The sequence below is a fragment of the Vulpes vulpes genome, chromosome X (genome assembly GCF_048418805.1).
Source record: "Vulpes vulpes isolate BD-2025 chromosome X, VulVul3, whole genome shotgun sequence".
In the NCBI taxonomy this organism is placed as follows: Eukaryota; Metazoa; Chordata; class Mammalia; order Carnivora; family Canidae; genus Vulpes; species Vulpes vulpes.
The window spans coordinates 41080624-41106028 of NC_132796.1; the positions used below are offsets into that span (position 1 = coordinate 41080624).

Here is a 25405-nt window from a genome sequence, read left to right on the forward strand (position 1 = left end):
GGGACTTTTCCGGAAAGGGGAAAGTTTGTTTTTACAGTGGACGGATGATAGAGAAGTGAGTGTGTGTGTGTGCATGCACGGGGGTGTGGTGGTGAGCACGTAGTAACCGGACCCCTCAGCCAGGCCCTGTATGTGAGCATGCACAGACACAACCTGGAGACCCGTACACAAGCCCTCCCTCAGAATTCAGACCATCACACCCAAGCACAGAGACTCCCACACATGTTGAGACCCACGAAATGGAAAGACCCACAACCAGCACAGGCTCACAGCACACCTTGCTCTCTGGCTGCAGAGACCCACACAGTCATCCAGCCAGCTGGCTGCTGGTGTGGGGCAGGGGCCGGCGCTGCTGGCCAGCCTCATTGCCCAGCAGCACAGGCACGCGCGCGCACACACACCCCCTTTCCTCTCACCCAAACCCACGTAACAGAGGGACACACACAACATGGAGGATTACCATGTACAGGGAAAGCCACGTACAGGGAGCTGGACCCACACCGCCTACGGAGATACACATGCTTCTAGGTATTCACAGAACCACCGAGACCCACACTGCGGCCCTGGGCACATGACAAGGATATCTAGGGGGACACACACACACACCATGCCTTGCCGGCTATACAAACGGAGAGGCGCCCGCACGCGCGCACACACACATTCAGGTGTGGGGACGCCTCCAGTCTCCCGCGCCCCTGGATGGGAGAGGGGGACGGGTTGGGCGACCTTGGCCCCCGCACCGCCGGGCCAGGCCGCCCCCTCGGCAGCCCAGTCGCTGCCCCACAGGGCAGAGGTGGCCTTCCCGGAGGGGCTGCCGGGGCGGCGGCGGTTCCCAGTTCCCGACAGGCACAGGAAGCCCGCAGGCTCAGGGTGACCGATTGACCTTCAGGCCTCACCCTCTCTCCGCACCCCCACCTTCCTCATTTCCCAAATGGCTGGCGTCATTACAGGGCCCCTGAGAGGCACGGTGTTGGGACGGGGCCTTCGGGGATCCTCTAGATAGCACTCCAGGGTGACAGCACAGAGGCGGCGCTTGACACAAGGCTCAGGCACGCGGGGACACACACACACACACACACACACACACACACACACACACACACACGGCTCAGAGGTGAGCACCACAGCCACAATTACATGTGCCACCTACACCCGCTCTGCAGAGGCAGACAGACGGTTCTCAGAGACCACACAAAACACACAGGGCTACCGAGATGCCCCGGGTCCACACATACACCACGCAAAGGGGCACACACCACCAAAAGGCACACACACACACACACCTCAGAGGCAGAGACACGGAAAGCTAGTGCACACGCACTTCCCTTCCTCATCCCGAGGTTTCTAGCATCCCCCCCCCCCCGCCCCCGCCATTGCACAAACCCTTCTTGTTTTCTCTGGCCCCAGGCTGGAACACAACTGTGTGCACATGCGAGTGGTCACACCCGCACACGTGTGTAGGCAAGGAGCTCTGCACCCTAGGATGCCCCGGAGAGCCCTAGGTTTGAATCTTGGCTTCCCCTCATCCTGAGGCCACGGGGGACCCCGGGCAGGTGGCACACCCAGCCGGTGCCCCACCTCCACGGACCCCACAAGCCATCCAGCTCCCCAGGTGGCCACACATCCCAATACCCCGCCCGGAGACCTCACTGGTTTCAAAACCTGCACCACAACCCAGAGGCACAGAACCCCTCACGTGTAGAGTCAGCCCAGCTCGGTGCTGACTCAAGCTTGGGAGTCAGAGCTGGCATCAGAAGCAGAGGCACCGCTGCAGGGCTTTCCCTTCCCCGCACGTCTCCCTGCGGCCAAGAGCTGACTTACTCAGCCCCGGCCTCATTCACTCTCCCTCCCCACTTTCACAACCGGCTTCTCCAAATTCCTGGTTTACTTCCCTTCTCCGCGCCCCGCCCCCCCAAACAGGGTCATTTCTTCATTCTCATTCCTGGGGAGGTTCCTCGGAACGCTTGGCTGGCCTCACAGTCCTCATCTGCATAAGGAGATAGGCAAGGCTCTCACTACCAGGGAAGGTGGGAGGAACAGATTAGTTATTTCAGGGAAAGTGCTTAGCACAGTATCTGGCCCACAGGAAGCCTCCATCCTCCAAAAGCGTTGGGTACCGTTATCAGAACTGGGGTAGCATCCCTTGGCTAGCTGGCATTAACAGGAGGCAGCTGGGATTCGCTGAGGGATGAAGTCCTTACAAAGATTTTAGAACAGGGCTTGACGGGGGCACCTGGATGGCTCAGCGGTTGAGCGTCTGCCTTCAGCTAAGGTCGTGATCCCGGGATCCTGGGCTCCCCGCAGGGAGCCTGCTTCTCCCTCTGCCTATGTCTCTGCCTCTCTGTGTCTCTCATGAATAAATAAATAAAATCTTAAAAAAAAAAAAAAAAGAACAGGGTTCGACGCCCATAAGAGCCAGTGGTAGTTGTTGTTGTTGGCGGCGGTGGTGGTGTGGACTGAGCTAACCTCCCTGAGTTAAGCAGGCTTTGTTAGCCAGGGGGTCATGAAAACCAAATGGGAGAATTGACACAAAGAATATAGGGCACAGCGCACCGTAAGTGCTCAGTAAGTGGCTGCTAGCATCACTACCATCACTATTATTATTGGTCTGCCTTCCCTGACTAACAAAGGATGTTAATGAGCCCTTAGAGCCCTTTCCCAGGACCCCAGTGGGAAGATTCAGGCAGCATCTGGAAGCCGGTGGGCAGGGATTGCCTCACCAACCCCCCCTCCACACCACTCCACCGGGATGTGGGAGGGTTGGTGGGGAAGGGGCAGGGCAGGATGGGAGGGGATCTGTTTTCTACTGACTCACTGCCCTCTTTCCCCACCAGTGAACTGCCCCCCCCAACTCAATGCTCACTAATTCACTGGCATGCTCCCCACTTGCCAGGGCTGTGCCACGCCTGGGGTAAGATCCTGGCACCAGTTAGCCCGGGTTCAGATCCCAGGCAGGCCCTGTGATCCTGGGAAAGTTCTTCAATCCCTCTATGCTCCTATTTCCTCATCTGTAAAATGGGAATGATACCAGTACCCATCTCAGAGGTTTTACTGTGAAATTTATTTATTTTTTACTGTGAGCTTTAAGTGAAAAAATTTATGCTGAGTGCCTGGTACACAGTTGGTGCTAGATAAATGCTGGCCGTTTGCCTAAGTGTTTGTCCCCCCCCCTTTAAGATTTTATTTTAAGTAATCTCTGCACCCAACGTGGGGCTGGAACTCACCACCCCAAGATTAAGAGTCATAGCTCCACAGACTAAGCCAGCCAGGTACCCCTGCCTATGTTTTTTGAGATGGGTTCAGACCAGGCTCTGGCTCCAGGCCATCTGAGTTCGAATCCCAGTTCTGCCACTTTGCTAACTGCGATCCTGGATAAGTCACTTAACCCCTCCGTGCCTCAGTTCTCCCACCTTGTATTCCTCATCCACTCACCTGCTTTCTTTCTCTTCACTGATTGTACTGAACCTGTTCCCTTTCTGCCTTGCTCACCCTTCACCCAGCTCTCAGATCAACCAGGAGAGGGATTTTGGAGGGTGTGCTTGGCACACAGTAGGTGCACAAAGCAATGTTTATTAAAGGGATGAACTGATTCGGGCTTCAGCCATGGGGAGTTGGGGGGGGGCTCAGGTGGACTCTGGAGAGAGTTTGGAGACTTTAGGGAATTGCCTAAGAAATTGGGTGGGGGGTTATCCTGCCTCGAAGCCCTCCACGGGGGCTGCCTGGAAGGACTGGTTGCCTGATGTGGAGATGGGGGTGGGTGGCCAGGGCGAGGCCCAGAGGGAGGGAGAGGAGGAGGATGCATCCCTTTTGGGCAGCCCTTGGCCCGCCCCTTGGCCTCCACTGAGGGTGGGCGGATGAGTAATGCATCCAGGAAGCCTGGAGGCCTGTGGTTTCCGCACCGCTGCCACCCCCGCCCCTCGAGTGGACATTTATCCTCCACTGCTCAGGCCCTGCCGCCATCGCCGCAGACCCAGCACCCGGAGAGGCTCACCAGAGGTAGGCTGGGACCCCCTCCCCCCCCCCATGGCCCGCGGGGCCTGGGCTTTCCTGCCAGCCCCCTGGCTGCTCAGTCTGGCCGGCCGGTACCAGGACCCCGGGCCGGGCAAGGAGAGGGGGACGGGAGGGTGCTGGAACTGCTCCCCCAATTCCCACACTCCACACTCCTTGGAACCCCCGACATCTACCCCCGGCTCCTCTGAACCCGTGAGCCCCTAATATCGCAGCTGCCTTCCAGGAGGCCAACTCCCCAACCCTCCAGACTCCTAAATCCCCAACACCACAACTTTCTCTGCTCCCAGATCCCTCTCGGGCACCCGCCCCCTAAGTCCCCAAACTCTCTGAGCCCCCACCTCCTCCCAGTTCCTCAGCTTCTCTCCACTCCTCCAACCTCAATATGCACAACCCCGAACCCCCACATTCCTCCAGCTCCCGGAACCCCAAATTCTTCCCCCCAGCTTTTCGACCCACCTTCCAACTTCTCAGCGTCCCTAAATCCTGCAACTCCTCTGCTGCCTTATTCTTCAAACACCACATTCTCATAGCCCCCCACTCACCCAGGCCCTGAAATTGCTCAAGCTCCACAACTCCTAGGCTCTCCTAACCTCCAGCCCCCTCAGCTCTGCTGGGCTCCCAAATCCCCCCTGCCCTCCCTTAAGATCTCCACAGTCTCCAACCCCTCAAGCCCTGAGTCCAGTGGCTTAACCCCCTTCCAAGCTGGGTGGGGGGCAGGGCGCTGCCCACTTCTGCCCCTAAGGACCACTGACCGCTCCTCCCCATCCCGCAGAACCCACCATGGCACCCTTTGCACCCTTGGCCTCCTGCATCCTGCTGTGGCTGTGGCTGACCGCCCCCAGCAGGGCCTGTACCTGTGCCCCACCCCACCCACAGACAGCCTTCTGCAACTCCCAAATCGGTGAGTGTACCCCACTCTGCCCACACACTCTGTGCTTTGGTTTCCCCTTAGTCCAGAGAGTTCACAAAGTTGCCTCTGTCTAAAAAAGTTCCACCTGGCCCTGTGCTGACTCTGCTTTAGCACACTCGCACCCTCGTGCTCCTCGATCACTCCAGGCCCAATCGCACCTCAGGGCCTTTGCACTGGCTGCAGGTATCCACATCGGTGGCGGGCTCAAATGTCAGGATGGCCTTCCCCCACCACCCTGTTCAAAATTTTCACCCCTGTGGCCTAGTACTCCTGACCCCTCCAGCTCTAAAATTCCTCATCACACTGAAGACCTTGTAACATTCCATATACTGATTTATTTCACTTGTGTGGAGTCTCCTCCTGGCTAGAATATGAGCTCTACGAGGCAGGGGGTTCTGTGTTTTGTTCACCGTTTTGTTCCTAACCCCCAGAACAGTGCCTGGCACGCGGCGGGCTCTGAAATATTTGTTGAGCGAACGAACACACGATGAATATATGGGAGAGGCTTAAGGCAGCGGGCGCCTGGCAAAGAGTAGTCACTCAAAATACGGATTCATCAGTTAACCTGCGTGCACATCGCTTAGCGTGCCGTGGGCCATTCCAGCCATCCCCCCACAGAAGTGTGTGCTTCGCGAGTGATCCTTCTATTTTACTGGCTCCTGCAGTCCATTTGACTCGTCTCCCTCCCTCTCCCCCACCCCCGCCCGCAGTCATCAGGGCCAAGTTCGTGGGGACCGCAGAAGTCAACCAGACTGACTTAAACCGGCGTTATGAGATCAAGATGACCAAGGTATCCCTCCTGCCCTTTCCCCAACGCTCCCTAACTCTTCCTTCCCGGCCCAATAAGCCTGAAAGCCGACGGAGTCAGCTGCGACGTGGGGACGCTAGAGGGCTTCAGGGAAGAGCGCGGGGTGGGAGACCGTGTCAGTAAAAGGGACTCTTCCCCCCGCCCGGCGACAGATGTTCAAGGGTTTCAGCGACTTGGGGAATGCCTCGGACATCCGGTTCGTCGACACCCCCGCCCTGGAGAGCGTCTGCGGATACTTGCACAGGTCCCAGAACCGCAGCGAGGAGTTTCTCGTCGCCGGTGAGGCCCCGCCCCCTCGGCCCGTGCCACGCCGGCCCCCAGACGCGCCGAGGCCCCGAGGGGCTGGTCGGGTTGAAATGCGGACCGCCCCCGATTTCAGCCTATCAGAAAGTCGGGGGCTTTGCCCAGCCGGGGGTCCGTGCCCCAGGGGCGCCAATCAGGAGCCGCCCTGCCTCCCTGTCCCCACCCCGCCCCTCCCCGACCCCCGGCCCAGCCAATCAGCTGCCGTCTGTTCCCCTCGCCCCCCACCCAGGAAACCTGCGGGACGGACACTTGCAGATCAACACCTGCAGTTTCGTGGCCCGGTGGAGCAGCCTGAGTACCGCTCAGCGCAGGGGCTTCACCAAGACCTATGCTGCTGGCTGTGAGGAGTGCACAGTGAGTGCCGGGGCCCTGCCCGCCGTCTGCACAGCCATCCTTCGGCTCTTCCCCAAGCCGTGGCTTGTTGCTCGCTCCCTCTGGCCTTGCCTTGTCCGTCTGGCTGCTCCCCAAGCCCTAGGGCTGTCCCTGATCTCTCTTGCTGTTCCCCACCCCCACCCCCCAAACCTGAGACTGTTCCCTGGAAATTCGGGCTGCTTCCTTTCCCTCTAAATCCCTCCTTGTGACTATTTTCTTGTCCCCCTGCCTATTCCTGACCCCTGCCCCCCCCCCCCCCTGCGCAGGGATTGTTTCTTAGTTCCCTAGAATGTTCTCCAAGAACCCAAAGTGTTGATCCCCCAACCCACTGACTCTTCCCCAGCATATCTGATTCTTGCTCCAGGGCTCTGACCGCCTCACACACAAGGGTGTGTTCCGTTGCTCTTCTGACTATTCCAAGGCTGTCTCCCCGTGGCCCTGAATGTCCTCTGATCCCAGTGATGCTGTCTGAGCCCCACGGCTCTGTGCTACGCCTAAGGCCCTCCACTGGCCAGCTGTTCTCTATTACTGCCACTTGGTCCCTATCCTATGGGAGAATTCCCCTGGAGACCTAACTCCCCCCCCCCCCGCCACTCCCATGACTGTTCCCCAACTACTATTCCAGGAAACTGATCAGTTTGCTGGATTACGGTCACCTTGCCAAGCCCAATGACTGTTCCTCCCATGGGAGGGGTTGTTCTTGAGTATTTCCCCAGGTTAGGCAGCACCAGGTCTCCCTAGCAGTTCAATATTGGAAACCGAGGAGGGGAAAGTTCTGTGGGGTACGGGAGGCAGGGGCAGGGGGAGAAGCCCTCAGAGATGTGCCTCTCTCCCCGCCTCTAGGTGTTTACCTGTTCATCCATCCCCTGCAAACTGCAGAGTGACACTCATTGCTTGTGGACGGACCAGTTCCTCACAGGCTCTGACAAGGGTTTCCAGAGCCGCCACCTGGCCTGCCTGCCAAGAGAGCCAGGGATATGCACCTGGCAGTCCCTGCGGCCCCGGATGGCCTAAATTCTACTCCCCGTGGAAGCCAAAGCCTGCACAGTGTTCACCCCACTTCCCACTCCTGTCTTTCTTTATCCAAAACAATGAAATAAAGAACTACCATCCAGCAGGCAGTGTCCATGTGTCATGTCTGGGAACAAAGCCAGGCCACTGATGACCTGGTGGGAACAACCTGAGACCAATGCCGAGAGGGTGAGGGGTGCAAAATGTTGGCTTTTTGTATTTCACATAAAATTTCAGGTATTGGCAATAATTCTGTACGTTGGCATTAGTGCTGGTGATCGGCAACATCAGCAATGACCAGGATAACCTGCATTATCCACCACAATTTATCGGATGATCTCTCTGCTTGATACTTCAAAATATTTTTACCAGGCTAATTTATGATGCTCGTTTGCACGGGGCTCTCTAGAAAATTATCCCACTACTGACAGATCACTACCAGATCGCTGCCAAGTCCCTCCAGTTGACAAGCTCATCGACAAATGTCTTATCAATTGGCAAACAGCTCTCTTCCCTTGAGCACTGTCCTGATGCCATCCAGGAGGCTGTCCTGCCCCATCCACCTCTGTGGGTGTTATTGTCCTTACTGTTTTGTACTGTTGAGTCTGACTTGAGTGAAAGGGGAAAGCTTCAGGGGGCTCAGAGCACCCCGCTCCACCCCACATAACCCAGCCAGGGACTCTGGAAGAAGAGGTTGTCCTGGCTCCCCACTCATGGCCTGCAGGAGATTCCTTGGAAGTGGCTATTTGGGGAATAGGAAGGATGAGGGGAAGGTGTGATATGGAAATCCCCAAGCTCTGCCCTTCTCCCCCTTCCCCTGCCTCTCCCCTCACTTTATTTTTTAAGATTTATTTATTTATTTGATAGAGAGAGCATGAGCAGGGCAGAGGAGCAGAGGGAGAGGGAGAAGCAGACTCCCTGCTGAGCATGGAGCCTGATGCAGGGCTCGATCCCAGGACCCCGGGATCATGACCTGAGCTGAAGGCAGACCTTAACCGCTTAACCCACTCAGCCACCCAGGCACCTGTCCCCTCACTCCTTTGACTAACACTGAAGGAAATACAGTAGTGAAGTGCAAGTGGGTTCAAAATCAGGACCAATCAGGTATGCCAGCCCACAGCCCCTGCATACCTCCTCCTACACAGCTGTTCCCTTACCAAAACTGGGGCCTCTAAACCCAAACCTTACCTTTCTGGTTCATCTTCCCTCAGAAAAGCTGATTACAGATCCTCCAGACACTCCCTTCCTTAAGCCTTCTTGTTTCACAGCCGGGCCCTTCCCAGTCCTTGGCTTCTGACCCTGACACCCCAAAGGTCCTGACTCAAGTGAGCCCTGGGGAACCAGAACCTCTGTTTGGTGCACACATTCGACGGAACACCCGAGTTTCCGGTTGACGGGAATCTGCTTGCACAAAGTCTCCAATAGCATTTCCTTCGGTGAAGGAAAGCCCCCCTGCCCAAGTCCCTCCCATCAGACTACCCACTGTTCCTAAGAAGAAGCTAGGTCTCCTCCAGGGAATTCTGGGTCAACAAGCTGGACCTCTGGAGCCTCTTGCACTCTTAGGAGATTCCCCCAAGGCCCAAGATACGTTCTGAATCAGGATGAGTAGATTTTGAGCATTCAGGGCCTATCTCTCTGCCTGTCCCGGGGATGCCTGCTGCAGCAACAATTTCTGTGCCAACATCTACACCTTGGGAGGATCAAAACCCCGTCCACACTGAAAGAGGCAAATGGTAGCCTTTGCTAATGGGTATGACTGTAAGGGTTCTGGTGGCCTTGTTGCTGTTGGCTCCGCTGCTCCTATCAATTCACCAAATCCTGGTCTCAGCTCCCTGCATTCTTAGGCTGCTGTTTCCTGACCCCAGGGCCCATTCTCTGAGCCCTCAGCTATTTTAATCCCTGGGAGGAAGGCTAAGTAGACTAAGGCAGCAGAAAAAGATGGAGCCCAGCGTGGAGGCCATTCTGCTGATCCACCCACCAGCAGGTGGTGTCAGGAATGGAGACATCAGTGCTTCAAGGATGGGGTGGACCACCAGGCCCTACAGAGGCCAGAACAGCATACAAGGCCACCTCCCACAGACCCTGGCAGGAGCCCCTGGCAGGATTTCTGTATCCTGGGGTCATGACATGCCCCCTATCGCTCTTCTAGAAAATCTACTAAAGTGAGTAAAGTGAGTTATCACGCCACCCCCCCCTACTACCAGCATTCCATGTGTCTGGGTGTGAATCTCTGCTTGGGAGAGATGGCTGGCTGAGAGAGGAAAAACGTGGGGGTGATAGCCTTGTGAGGTGTGCAGGTTGGGGGGTCCAGCTCAATGGGTAGCCTGGAGGCCAGCCCTTCCCTCACCTGAGCCTCAATAGTTCTTCCTAAAAAATTGGCCTCACAGTCCCTACCCAGATTCCTTCTGAGGTCCATGCTAGGGTTGGAGGATACTTAATGGAGTGTGTGTGTTCATCGAGGTATTTTTTTCAGGTCAAAACATGAAACTCTCATAAATAATAACTTCATGTGTAATGTTACTAACAGTGACTTAATTTCTGGACACTCAATATGTAGTGGTTAAGAACATGAACGCTGCAGCCAGGTCATTTGCATTCAAGTCCTGCCTCTTCTATGTACTAGCTCTGTGTCCTTGGGGAAATCATATCACCTCTCTGTGCCTCAGTTTCCACATCTGTAAAATAGGGACAAAAGGAATGCCTAACTCACAGGGACAATGTGAGCATTAAATGAGGCTGTACGTGTAAAATTCCTGGAACTGTGCCCGGAACATAGCACTTACAAGTATTAGCTAGTTAGTAGTAGTAGTGTGATAAATATAATTTGACCTATAACTTTAGTAGTGATACTTCTTATCAGAAGTGATTATATATTGGAAATAAATGCATAATATTAGTAGTAATCATTTAATGCACTCTGAAAACCTTAGTTTAACTGGTGATCCTGATAATCTGCCCCAGAGATGTTACAACTATTTAATATGCTCATTTGTGATGTTTTTCTTATTACTCAAATCTTGTATACTTTTTCCCAGTGTGCAAGTCTCGCCAATTGAAAAATACCAATAGGGATGCCTGGGTGGCCTAGCAGTTGGGCGCCTGCCTTCAGCCCAGGGTGTGATCCTGGGGTCCCAGAGTTGAGTCCCATATTGGGCTCCCTGCATGGAGCCTGCTTCTCTCTCTCTGCCTGTGTCTCTGCCTCTCTCTCTCTCTCTGTGTCTCTCATGAATAAATAAATAAAATCTTAAAAAAAAGAAAGAAAAATACCAACATTTTCAAAGACTTCTAAGGAAACCGCCCCCCCCCCCCACACACACACCTGTAATAATGTTCCTCACTGTGAAGTCTTCATTGTGGACAATGAATCATTACACTTACAAATCTCTTCTGTTGCCAAGACTGCAGGTGACACATTTCTAAGCCCTTGGTAAATCTCCTGGGAGAAGTTCCCTCTCACTGTACAAATCCCGTCTCTCACAAATATCCCATAGCAAATACCTGTGTTGAGCTACTGCCTTACTCATAAATATCCCATTGACATATCCCCATTGGTGACCCCCATTGACAAATCTCCCCATTCACAAATATCTAGCAGCAATCTATCACCCAGTGATGGATCCCAGTGACAGATACCTCTCTTCATAATTACCCGCCATTTGCATATCCCCTACTGACCACCCAGTTGGCAAATCTATTTATAAATGTCTATTTATGACATAATTCCCATTGACAATCTTTTTTTAAAAAAATATTTTAAGTAATCTCTACACTCAACCTGGGGTTTGAACTTAAAACTCTGAGATCAAAAGTTGCATGTTTAACTTACTGAGCCAGCCAGGCACCATGCCCCATTGACAATCTTTATTGACAAATCACCCCATTCCTGTATCTCCACCCACTGACATATCTCTTCATTCAGACATGCCCATCAAAATGCTCCCATCGATAAATCCACTTGTCAAATCTTCCCATTCAGAAATACCCACCATTGATATCTATGTCATTGATAAGCCTGTTTGAAAATCCTTCCATTTGTTGAACCCCACCTCTCCATATAGCCCCTATTGATCCATTCCCATTGACATGTCCCTATCCTTAGATATCTCCAGTTGGAAAATCTCCTTGCTGGAACAGCTCCCAATGTACTACCATATTACCATATTACCATTACAATATATGTTGAAACATCTCTCCCCACCCCCTAATAATGGATGAAGAGGTAGATTTCTTTTTTCTTTGGATTTTTTAAAAGTAATCTCTACACCTAATCTGGGGCTTGAACTCACAACCCTGTGATTAACAGCTGCACACTCTGCTCACTGAGCCAGACAGGTACCCCAGATGAAGAGGTAGATTTCTAGAATAAGATCAGCCTTTCTTTTTCTCAGGAGTGACTGACACCTATGTCTCACTATCCAGCCCTGGACACTTCCCATACAGTAGTAGTGAAATCTGAGGACCAACTCCTATCACACTGTCGAGCTCCCACTGAAGGAAACAAGTAGGGCACAAGTTGTTTTTCAGTGTGGGAGTGAAGGTGGAGCTTTTTTTTAAAAAAACAAGCTGGATTGAAAGTCTGTGTAAGAAGCCATAAGAACCTCAGATAAACTCCCCAACTCCTAATCCGCACTCCAGGAGAAGGCTGGAGGTATGTTCTCTCAAAAGAATAAAATAAGAGGGTTTACGTGGGGAGGAATGCCTGGGCTGCACCTCCCTCCTATTGACTATTTATCCACCACTGAGCTTGGGTCTCTTGCTAGACCTTTGTGGAGATCCACCCAGCTCTCATGGATGGAGGTGGGGCCATTGGCCAAAGGTGCAGATTCAGTGTCCTTTCCCTCCCACAATGCCCCCCCTCCCGGCCCCAGGGCCTTGGAAAGCAGTGGTGTTAGAAGGATGCTCCCTGAATCCTCTCCTGATTAGGGGTGAGCTGGACCAGAGAAAGGCCATTTTCAACTCTTCTCCCAACCCATTTCTCTCAGGCTCCTGCCATGAATCCCACCTTCCTGCTGGTCCCTCCTTAGCTCCTGGCTCTGTCCGTGGTCACCCTTGGGCAAGCCTTCAGATACTACCATCCACACACCCATGCTATTTACTGTAACTCAAATAAGTCTGGGTAGACCTTGGAGAGGCCCCCAACACAGGAGCTTGCAGTGAGGTTCCAGAAGGGTAGATAAAACCCCCTGGGGTAGTAGAACCTGGAAGGGAGGTGCTCTGCAAACTTGTTTCAGGAGTCTTCAGGGGATAGGGGAAATCTTGCCTCAACCCAGTAGGGTTCCCTGACACATTTCTCCCATCCCTAGTGCTCATGGCTTCATTCCTGGGGCTCATCCTCCTCAATGAGACTGTGAGGCATCGTGAGTTCAAATCATCCAGGTACTTAGCCCACATCTTCCTCACACCTGTCTCCCCACCAACATACAAGCCCCTGACCCTGCTCTGGCTGAGAAAATGGGGTGGGTCTCTGAGACACAAAAGCTACTGATGTGATACTAGGACCTCAGCCCCTCACCCCATAAATGCTCCACAGCCTATGTGTACCTCTCTCCCTTTCCTTGCTTCACAGACAGTCAAGGTTCCTAAAAGGGATCGTAAGCCTCTGGGTCATAGCAGTACCCAAATATAAAGAGCAATGTGGTTATAGCTATCTCCATGCCCCCCAAGAACAGCTGTGGGGACATCCATGAGGAGTCTCTACCCTGCATGGACATCCTCAGTCTTCTCCCCATCTCAGCCCTGAAACAAAACATCCCCTCCCCAGGGTATTTTCCACCAGGGCTGCCCTCTCAGGACACTGTGCTCCAAGTCACAGCAAATTCTGTCCCCAAACCAACCAGAGTGGCCTGATCCGCTTGCGGATCACAGTCCCAGCCAAGGGACATCTGGTCACACTATACTGACCTCCAGGAGTCAGACATGGCATCTGTCCCCTCTAGGCTCCTTGAGGGATGGGAACTTGCACTTCAGGGAAATGAGTGGTGTATCCTTGAAAGGGGCTGGGAGAGGAGCTTCTCAGGGAGGTTTCCTGAATATCTACAGGAAAGGGTGCCACTGAGCCTGGAGTGTGTCTCTAAGGTATGCCTGTGGCCACAGCACCACTCTTCCTTGTTCTTTTTTTTTTTTTAAAGATTTTATTTATTTATTCATAAGAGATACAGAGACAGGCAGAGGGAGAAGCAAGCTCCCTGCAGGGAGCCCGATGCGGGACTCGATCTCAGGACCCTGGGATCATGACCTGAGCCAAAGGCAGATGCTCAACCACTGAGCCACCCAGGTGCCCTTCTCCCTTGTTCTTTCTGCTCCCTTCTCCCTCCCCCATCCCCTGCTCCTTTGCCCTGCTCCTTTGCCCTGCTCCCCATTCTCTGCGCCCTGCTCCTTCTCTATGTTGCCTATCCCTCTCCCTGCTCTCTTCTTTCCACCCTGCTTCCTGCTCCTCCCTGTTTCCTCACCCTGAGCTATTCCCTTTCCCTGGCCCCTGGCCCCTCTGCCCATCATCAGTGCCTGCCACCCTTCTCTCCCAGGAGCATAAGCTATGAGAAGTGTGAGGAGTGGTACTCTGCCCCACCAATTCTATATATGCCTTCCTGCCAGCCCTGCAAAGCCACACACCTAAGTCCCAACCTTGCACAGTGTCCGTGGAGGGACACCTGCTTATCTGAGCATGGGCAAGAACACAAAGCCATGAGGGGCACCTGGGTGGCTCAGTCAGGTAAGCGTCTGCCTTCAGGTTCGTGGTCCCAGGGTCCTGGGATTGAGCCCTGTGTCGGGCTCCCTGCTCAGTAGGGAGTCTGCTTCTCCCTCTCCCTCTGCCCCTCCCTCCTGCTCATGCTCTCTCTCTCTCTCTCTTTCTCAAAAAGAACATGGAGCCGTGAATTGGGCTGCCTTCCCTGGTGACCCAATATCTTCTATTGAATCCTTGTGCACTAGAGCCTCCTGCCTTAGACCTGGACTTCTACTCAGCCACACGGAGTCAGGGAGTCCCTTTGACTCCCTTTGAGTCCTTTCTCAAACTCAAGTTTCATGAAGCCCACGAACTTCCCACAACTGTCCCCTGAAGCCTCCCAAAGACCATCAACTTCTAACTGTGCTGGGGATCTACCTGGTCGTGTTGTGCTTCTTGATCTGGATGCAAGCAACAGGAATGTGTTAACTTGGTGAAAATTTAAGGAGCTGTACACTTGTGCTATGTTCTCTTTCCTGGACTTACATCCCAATGACATTGGCCCCTTCAAACGAAAACTCCCCATCCTATTGACACATCTCCCGTGATCCTTCCTTCGCTTCCTCACTTATTCCTGCCCTCTCTTTTTCCCACAATCTCCCCATCCCTGACTCTGTTGATTCACACTCCCAAGTACCCTCTCTTTCCCCACTGCACAGGGACTGTGAATCCTAGGCCCAGAGAAGGGACCGCATCCTGAGAGACCTTGGGGTCAGACACCACCTGTTCTATCGTGAACTCTCTATAAATATTTGCTGAGCCATAAATCACCTAGAGTGTAGGTAGCAAGGGAGGGGGAGTCCCTACCTCTAGGTCTGCATGATCAGGTTGATGTAAGTAGATCCCCACGCTATAGGGAAGTTGGGGTGAAAAGAAGTCAGATCCTCCCGTGTGTCCCATCCCTGACTGATGACTATTCAGACATACTGAACTGAGCAGCCCTGAGGATTCCTGGTGGCCTGCACCCTGGATGGGGAGAGATGTAGTAGAGCCAGTCTCCATACGTGCCACCCACCATATGATGGAGGTTGGGCACCTTCCCACCAGAGCTTCAAAGAACAGGGTGGGGGGAAGACTGCTTCCACAAATCCAGGCCTAGCTTATGCCCCTCCAGGCTGCACAGTGGGGTAGGGAATAAAAGAGGACATGTGAGTGGCAAGCTGGCCTGAGGAAAGTCTAATGCCTCTGCCATCCAGCTGCCATCATCACCCATCATTAGCTCTGTCTTCTTCCTGGCCTCTTAAGTCCTGTTCTTTCTGTCCCTGACAAAAATAGCCTCTATACAGCTACAGTACAGCCAGGAGTTGTGATATTTGCCCTACTAGAGATCAGTAACTAATGAGAAAATATAGTTATTAAGATAGTACTGTATCAGTACAGGTATAAAGAAAGTGATAAGTGGACTGGCACAGAGTCCAGAACTTACCCCCTTAAATACATGAGATTTTAGTATATGACAGAGGTGGCATAATAGATCAATGGGAAAAAAAGGAAACACATGAAACTGGATCTCAACCTACTCCATATTGTATATGAAAATCAATTCCAGGGGTGCCTGGGTGGTTCAGTGGTTGAGTGTCTGTCTTCAGCTCAGGGTGTGATCCCGGAGTCCTGTCCCACATCGAGCTCCCTGCATGAAGCCTGCTTCTCCCTCTGCCTCTGCCTCTGTCTCTCCCTCTCTCTCTGTGTCTCTCATAAATAGATAGATAGATAGATAGAATCTTTAAAAAGAAAGAAAAACAATTCCAAAGAACACATGTAATAAAGACATTTGTAGGAGCACCACTTGTTTTCTCACGTTTAGTGTTAACTTAAGTGGATGGATGTGACAGCTGTTCTATAGGGCACGTAGAGAAGTGTTAAAGCACTCATGTAATAAAGATGTTTGTTAGAGTGCTAAAACAAGAGAAAAAATCCATTTCAGATAAAGAATTTAAATGTCAAAAACAAAGCTTGGCACTTTTATCATGCACTAAATTTCCATATGCACATGAATCTATATCTGGACTTTTAATTTTTCTTTAGTCTGTCAGACTGTTTATTCATGTGTCAGCATCATACTGCTTAAATTAGGAAACCAGGGCTCCTGGGTGGCTCAGTCGGTTAAGTTTCTTCCTTTGTCTCAGGTCATGGTTTCAGGGTCCTGGGATAGAGCCCCATGGCAGGCTCCCTGCTCAGTGGGGAGTCTGCTTCTCCCTCTGCCTCTGCTCCTCTCCCGAGCTGGTGTTCTCTCTCTTTCACTTGTTCTCTCTCTCAAGTAAATAAATAAAATCTTTTAAAATAAATACATACCTACATACATACATCATACATAAAATTAGAAAACCTTCATAAAATGTTTGCTTGCAGAAGCATTAGACTCCCTATAGGTTGTTAGGGCTAACTGCCCACCCCTCTATCAGAGCTGGTGTTTTTTTTAATGGATATTCTTGCATGTTTGCATTTCCATGTGAAGCTTACTATTATCCTCTATCAGTTGCAGATAAAAGCTTATAGGTATATTTTTGGGGATCACATTGCATTTATAAATTAAGACTTGAGAAGAGAAATTGACATCTTGTTGACTTTATCTTGACATATCCTTTTTCGTTATCATAAGTGGGGTTTTCTCTTTTATTACACATTATATCTGGTTCTTTGTATATATGAAAACTAATATCTATATGTTGATTTTCTATTCTGCTATATTACTGAATTCTTTATTATTTGAATTAGCTTTATTATTGGTTCTATTGGGAATTTCCAGGTATACTATTGATATTATCTTAAATAGAGATATTTTTGTGTCTTCTTTCCTCATTCTTTTTTTTTTATTTTTATTTATTTATGATAGTCACACACACACAGAGAGAGAGAGAGGCAGAGACACAGGCAGAGGGAGAAGCAGGCTCCATGCAGGGAGCCCGACGTGGGATTCGATCCCGGGTCTCCAGGATCGCGCCCCGGGCCAAAGGCAGGCGCCAAACCGCTGCACCACCCAGGGAACCCTTCTTTCCTCATTCTTACATCTATAATTATTTTCTCTAGTCTAACTGCATTGGTCTAATACCTCCAAGTACAGAGTTGAAAAGGAGTGGAGAAACAAGGGCATTGCCTTGTTTCTGATCTTATTGAAAATGCCTTCTATGTTGTACCATTAAATAGATGATAACTTTAGGATCAAGGTATACACATTTCATCATGTTAAGAAGCTATTAGCTGATTTCTATTTTTGAATAGTTGTATCAGAATTCTGCCAAAGTCTTTTTTTATTTATTCAGAGGGGGGGTGGGGAGAGACACAGGCAGAGGGAGAAGCAGGCTCCATGCAGGGAGCCCGACGTTGGACTTGATCCCGGGTCTCCAGGATCAGGCCCTGGGCTGAAGGCGGCGCTAAACCACTGTGCCACCAGTGCTGCCCTCTGCCAAAGTCTTTAAAAATATCTATGGAAATGATCGTATGATTTTCTCCTTAGATTTATTAATATGTTGTATTATATTAACACATTACCTATAAAGAACCATCCTTGCATTCCCAGAAGGAAACTCACTTACTTGGTCATGCTACATAATTTTCTTAATATAGTTTTGAATTCATTTGCTTTTTTTGTATATTTTTTATTGGAGTTCAATTTGCCAACATATAGTATAACACCCAGTGCTCATCCCATCAAGTGCCCCCCTTGGTGCCCATCACCCAGTCACCCCATCCCCCCCCACCCACCTCCCCTTCCACTACCCCTTATTAGTTTCCCAGAGTTAGGAGTCTCTCATGTTCCATCACCCTCTCTGATATTTCCAAAATTTCATTTAGGATTATTGCATTGCTATTCGTGAGTGAAAATAATCCACGCTTTTTTGAGTGCAAGCAATGTTATAATTGCTTTAGAAAAAACAATGTGGAAGTTTCTTTTCATTTTCTGTTCTCTGGAAAATTTATTTGGCAATGGGATTAACTGCCCTATAAGTTTGGAAAATTCTCCTCTGAAACCATCTGGGCCTGATGCTTTTTTTATGAGTACTTCCTTACTCACTTTATCTTTTGTTCTATGGAAACTGGTCTGTTAAGCTCTAATGAGGTCAATTTTGGGAAACAGTGTTGCTCTAGGAAATTATGCATTTCATCTAGGTTTTAAATTTTATCCATGTATGCTTCTCTATATTTTGACTTTTGGAATCATGCTAATATCTTGTATGAAAAAATATATAATTAAGTCATAGAAAGGGAAAAGACTAAAGTTTAATACAAAGGGAAACAAATTATATTTGAAGTAAAATGTATAATGTAATCATGCTGAATGAAAAATAAAATGAACTAAACAAAGAAACTTTTGAATACAGTACTTTGACTGTATATCCTCATCTAAAGACCTAAAAAGGGCCAACAGATATCAAGCTCTACCTTATTAAGTTTGTTTTTCATAGTGGTGTGGATGTTGAAATTCTAAAAATACATTCTGTGTATTGGGGGATTGAGCAAATGAGTAAACACACTGATGATATTGGAGGCTAGGGTTCTCACTGTTATAGAAGAAAAATATAAGTATAGAAAGGGGGAAAGCTAGAAGAAGCCCTGTGATGTGTTGGATTAGAATTAGAGGTTTCAGTATGAATACATGAAACTCCATATATATATAAATTTCTTAGCTCTATATAATGAGAGGGCCTAGAAGCAAAGATATTCCAGTATCAATGAGTACATCTAGTTCTCACACCCTGGCTCTGAAACACTATTATCTCAGGGCTGGTGCTGGTGAAGAAGAAAATATGTCTGGAAGTGATGCCAGTAGAAATGCCAGAGAAATGGCCTATAAAAACTTCTCTTCCATAAAAGCAATGAGAATACTGGCAAACTCTCAAAATTTATTTTTTCACAACTCTAGAAATTGACCAAAGGTTTATAACAATTCAGGAAGCATCTATTCAAGAAAAATGGCTGAATCTCAGAACAGTATGCTTTGTGGCATTTGAATTTTCCCTGTTTCCATCCCCTTCTCCCTACCTCCACAACAGCCTTGAAAATCAACATTCCTAGAGAACTATCTTTATTTGGCCTGCTTGGCACTTTCCTAGAAAACTCCATTCACAAGGCTTGTCTATTTGATTTGACTCAGAGTTCACCTAGTGTGAACAGCTTTCCCTGGGGGTTATTTTCAAAAACAATCAGTAGCAATTGTTTAACATAGGAATAACTTGAGGCAGTGATTATAGTTAGGACAAACATTACAAGCTAACCGAAAAACCTAACAGGAAAAGTTGGGTAAGGAGATCTCCATAGGAGGCTTTGAAAAGCACTGACATATTACCAGGAATCTAGAAAACCACAAATATGCATAAGGCTGTGTGTATGCTCAGGATCTTTTGCTGACCTTGAGGCTCTGCAAAACCAGGAAGTAAAGTTTTAAGTAGCCTGCTAGGGTATTGAAGGCATGCCCCAACGTGTGCACAGGGCCCATCAGCAAAAGCTTGGAGACTTAATGGTTCTAGGTATTTAAAGAAATATCTGCCATTCATTACCTGACCACTAAGCTAATGAAGCAGAGGCTTCAGGGGCCATATAGGACAAAGAATACAACCTTTATGGAATTAGTTTAGGAATGTCACTTTAAAAAGAGCAAGAAAAATAAATCCTGGAATGGGGAACAGAATCTGATTTCCAGATTCTGCCATATAATATTATTTGCAATATTAAGTTTCCAACAGAAATGTATGAGACATGCAAAGAAACAATAAGGTATGACCCAAACAGAGAAAAATGAAGTAGCCAATAGACTTTGTTCCTGAGGAAGCCCAGATATTGGACTTAGTAGACTATAAATTAGCTATTGAAAAAATATTTTTAAAGATTTTATTTATTCATGAGAAACACAGAGACAGAGAGGCAGAGACACAGGCAGAGGGAGAAGCAGGCTCCCCACAAGGAGCCCGATGAGGGACTTGATTCCGGATCCCAGGATCATGCCCTGAGCTGAAGGCAGACGCTCAACCATTAAGCCACCCAGACGTCCTGAAAATATTTTCAAAGAACTAAAAGAAATCATGTCTAAAGAACTAATTGAAAGTATGAGAATGATATTCTAACAAATAGAGACTATCAATAAAGAGACAGAAATGATAAAATAGTAGAATTCCAGAACTGAAAAACACAACTGAAATAAAAAATTCACTAGAGGGGCTCAACCTTAGATTTGAACTGCCAGAGGAAAGAATCAATGAATTTAAAGGTAGGTCAACCAAGATAATCCATTGTGAGGAACTGAAAGAAAAAAAAAATAAAATGAATACAGTTTCAGAGGCCTGTGAAACACCGTCAAACATATCAACACACACATAATGGGAATCTCAAAAGGAGAGAGTAGAGAGAAAGATGCAATAAAAAATACTGAAAGGAATAATGGCTGAAAATCTCCTAAATTTGATGGAAAATATTAATCTATACATCTAGGAAACTCACTGAACTTCAGATAGGATAAACCCATAGAGATCTACATCTAGACACATCATAAACAAACATATGAAAGCCAAAGACAAAGAGAGAAACTTGAGAAAAGTAAAAGTAAAGGGACTCATCACATACAAAGGATCCTCAGTAAGATTAATGCTGATTTTTCATCAGAAACCTTGGAGGCTAGAAGGCAGTGGGACAACATATTCAAAGCACTGAAAGAAAAAGACCATCATGTAATAATTCTATATCCAGGGTACCTGAGTGCTGCAGTCAGTTTAACATCCAACTCTTAGTTTTGGCTCAGATCATGATCTCAGGGTTGCGAGATCAAGCCATGTGTCAGGCTCTACACTTAGCAAGGAGTCTGCTTGAGATTATCTCTCTCTCCCTCCCCCTGTGCCCCTCTCCACTGTGCTCACACACTCTCTCTGTCTCTGTGTCTCTCTAAAATAAATAAATAGGGGCATTTGGATGGCTCAGGTGGTTAAGTGCCTGCCTTTGGCTGAGGTCATGATCCTGGAGTCCTGGGATTGAGCACCACATCAGGCTCCCTGCTCAGCAGGGAGTCTGCTTCTCCTTCTGCTTCTCACCTCACTCAGATGCTTGCTGTGTCTCTCTCAAATAAATAAATAAAATCTTAATTTAAAAAAATGTCCTTCTTTATATCTAGTAACAATTTCTGTTTTAAAGTCTGTTTTATCTGATGTTATTATAGCCAACTCTCTTTCAGTTACTGTATGCGTGGCTAATCTTTTTCCATCCATTACTTTCAATTTATTTGCCTTTGAATCTAAAGTGTGTCTCTTATAGACAGCATATAATTAATTAATTCTGTCTATATCTGCCTTTTATTCATTTTTTTAAGATTTTATTTATTTATTCATGAGAGACACAAAGAGAGAGACAGACAGACAGAGACATATGCAGAGACAGAAGCAGGCTCCATGCCAGGAGCCTGATGTGGGACTCGATCCTGGGACTCCAGGATCACGCCCTGGGCTGAAGGCAGGCGCTCAACCACTGAGCCACCCAGGGGTCCCTATACCTGCCTTTTATGCTTAATATTTAATTTAGCTATTCAATATTTTCTAAAGATTTATTTATTTAAAGATTTTATTTATTTATTTGAGAGAGAGAGAGAGAGCACAAGTGGAAGGAAGGGCAGAGGGAGAGGGAGAAGCAGACTCCCTACTGAGCAGGGAGCCCAATTGACATGGGGCATTTTAAATGGATAAAAAGGTTAATTTATCAAGAAGATATAATAATGATAAACACATATGTCCCTGAAGAACAGAGCCCGAAAATAAATGAAACAAAAAGATAGAACTGAAGGGAGAAATAAAGAATTCTATGATAATAGCTGGAGACTTCAATACCTCACTTTCAAGGGTAGAGAAAAAAACTAGACAGAGGATCAACAAAGAAAGAGAAGACTTGAATATCACTATAAATCAACTAAAATTAACAGACATCTATAGAACAGTCTACTCTATGACAGCAGAATATACATTCTCCTCAAGGGCACAAAGCCAGAAAACAAGTCCCCAAAAATGTAAAAGTACTTAAATCATACAAAATATTTGTATTTTGGTTCTCTGACCACACCTGAATGAAATTAGAAACTATTAACAGGGGCAGCCTGGGTTCCTCAGTGGTTTAGCACTGCCTTCAGCCCAGGGTGTGATCCTGGAGACCCGGGATCGAGTCCCATGTCGGGCTTCCAGCATGGAGCCTGCTTCTCCTTCTGCCTGTGTCTCTGCCTCTCTCTCTCTCTCTCTCTCTCTCTCTCTTTCTCTGCCTCTCATGAATAAATACATAAAATCTTAAAAAAAGAGAAACTATCAACAGAAAAAAATTAGGTAATTTTGCAAATATGTGGAAAGCAAACAACGTGTTTCTAAACAACCAATGGGTCAAAGAAGAGATTTCTAGGTAAATTAGAAGATACTTTGAGATGAATGAGAAAAAAAACCCAACATATCTTTTAAAAAATTAAGGTGATGCTTATAGGAAATTTCATAGTTGTAAAAGTGTATATTTATTTATTTTTAAAGATTTTATTTAGGGATCCCTGGGTGGCGCAGCGGTTTAGCGCCTGCCTTTGGCCCAGGGCGCAATCCTAGAGATCCCGGATCGAAACCCATGTCAGGCTCCCGGTGCATGGAGCCTGCTTCTCCCTCTGCCTATGTCTCTGCCTCTCTCTCTCTCTGTGACTATCATAAATAAATAAAAAAAATTTAAAAAAAGATTTTATTTATTTATTCTTGAGAGACACAGAGAGAGAGAGAGAGGCAGAGACACAGGCAGAGAGAGAAGCAGACTCCTCATGGGGAGCCCAATGTGGGACTCAACCCCAGGATCCGAGGATCCTGATCTGAGCTGAAGGCAGATGTTCAACCACTGAACCACCCAGGTGCCCCTAAATGTGTATATTTAAAAAGAAGAGAGAGGGATCCCTGGGTGGTGCAGTGGTTTAGTGCCTGCCTTTGGCCCAGGGCGCGATCCTGGAGACCCGGGATCGAATCCCACATCGGGCTCCCGGTGCATGGAGCCTGCTTCTCCCTCTGCCTGTGTCTCTGCCTCTCTCTCTCTCTCTGTGACTATCATAAATAAATAATAAAAATAAATAAATAAATAAAAAGAAGAGAGATATAAAATCAATAACCTATTCTTCCATTTTTCAGAAATTAGAAAAAGAAGAGCAAATTAAGCCCAGAGCATGCAGAAGTAAAGAAGTAATAAAGATTAATATCTATTCTTGTCAAGCTATTCCAAAAAATAGAAGAGGAAGGAAAGCTTTCAAATTCATTCTATGAGGCCAGCATTACCCTGATACCAAAACCAGATAAAGACATTACAAAAAAGAAAACTACAGGTCAGTATCTCTGATGAACATAGATACATACATTCTTAACAAAATATTAGCAAACTGCATCTAAATATACATTTAAAAAATCATTTACCACAATCAAGTGGGATTTATTCCAGGGATGCAAGGTCGTTCAGCATTCACAAATCAATCAGTGTGATAAAAATCATATAATCATCTCAATAAATGCAGGAAAAGTATCTGACAGAGTACAATACCCATTCATGATAAAAATTCTTGGAAAAGTAGGTTTAGAGGGAACATACCTCAATATAATAAAGGCCATATGTGAAAAACCCTGGCTAACATACTCAATGGGGAAAAACTGAGAGCTTTTCCTCTAAGATCAGGAACAAGACAGGGATGTCTATTCTCACCATTTTTATTCAACATAGTATGGGAAGTTCTAGCCACAGTAATCAGACAAGAAAAAGAAATAAAAGGCATCCAAATTAGTAAGGAAGAAGTAAAACTTTCACTATTTGCAGATGAAATCATACTTTATATAAAAAGCCCCAAAGACTCCACCAAAAAACTACTAGAACTGATAGCTAAATTCAGTAAAGTCAGAGGATACAAAATTAACATATAGAAATCTGCTGCATTTCTATATGCTAACAATGAAGTAGCAGAAAGAGAAATTAAGAAACTAAGAGAAATTAACAATCATACTATAATTGCACCAAAAATAATAAAATACTTAGGAATAAACTTAACCAAGGAAGTGGAAGATCTGTACTCCGAAAACTAAAACACTGATGAAAGAAACTGAAAATGACGCAAACCAATGGAAAGATATTCCATGCTCATGGATTGGGAGAAGCAATATTGTTGGAATGTCCATACAATCCAAAGCAATCTACAGATTTAATGTAATCCCTATCAAAATACCAACAGCATTTTTCACAGAACTAGAACAGATAATCTCAAATTTGTATAGAACCACAAAAGACCCCAAATTGCCATATCAGTTTTGAAAAAGAAGAGCAAAAGTGATATCCCAGATTTGAAGACATACTGCAAACCTGTAGTAATCAAAATAGTATGGTACCAGAACAAAAACAGACACACATATTAATGGAGAAGAATAGAGTCCAGAAACAAATCTACACATATATGGTCAATAAACCTGTGAGAAAGGAGGCAAAAATATACAATGGGAAAAGACAATCTCTTCAACAAATGGTGCTGACAAAACTGGACAGCTACATGCAAAAGAATGAAACTGGATCATTTTCTTACATCATGCACAAAAATAAACTGAAAATGTATTAAAGACCTAAATGTGAGACCTGAAACCATAAAATTTCGAGAAGCAAACACTGGCAATAATTTCTTTGACATCAGCCATAGAAACATATCTCCTCAGGCAAGGGAAACAAAAGCAAAATTAAACTATTGGGACCATACCAAAATAAAAAGCTTTTGTACATCAAAAGAAATCATCAAGTAAACAAAAAGGCAACCTACTGAATGGGAGAAGATAATTTCAAGTGAATAGGGGTAAATCTCATAAGGGGTTTATATCCAAAATATATAAAGAACTTATACAACTCAACACTAAAAAGCCCACAAATAATCCAATTAAAAACGGGCAGAGGACTTGAATAGACATTTCCCCAAAGAAAACATAGAGATGGCTAACAGGCACATGAAAAGATGCTTAACATCACTAACCATCAGGGAAATGCAAATTAAAACCAGAATGAGATATCACTTTACACCTGTCAGAATAGCTAAAATAAAAAACCAAGAAATAATAAGTGTTGGCAAGGATGTGGAGAAAAAAGGAACCCTCATGCACTGTGGGCATGCAAATTGGTGCAGTCACTATGGAAAATAGTATGGAGGTTCTTCAAAAAATATAGAATTATCATGTGGTCCAGTAATTCCACTACAGGGTATTTTCCCAAAGAAAATGAAAATGCTAATTAAAAAAGATATACATACCCCTATGTTTACTGCAGCATTGTT

The 25405-nt window shown here is 47.3% G+C and overlaps 2 protein-coding genes across 3 annotated transcripts in view; one reads left to right on the forward strand and one right to left on the reverse strand.

Moving 5' to 3' along the window:
* The window catches only part of SYN1 (synapsin I), a 49761-nt gene that overhangs the window by 6123 nt on the left and 18233 nt on the right, over positions 1-25405 (reverse strand). The window lies entirely within an intron of this gene.
* Positions 3853-7521, forward strand: TIMP1 (TIMP metallopeptidase inhibitor 1). The gene is made up of 6 exons (XM_025982497.2): positions 3853-3996; positions 4784-4912; positions 5632-5711; positions 5882-6008; positions 6262-6386; positions 7248-7521. Exons 1-6 carry the CDS (start codon positions 3855-3857, stop codon positions 7416-7418), a joined length of 774 nt encoding a protein of 257 aa, XP_025838282.1. The 5' UTR covers positions 3853-3854; the 3' UTR covers positions 7419-7521.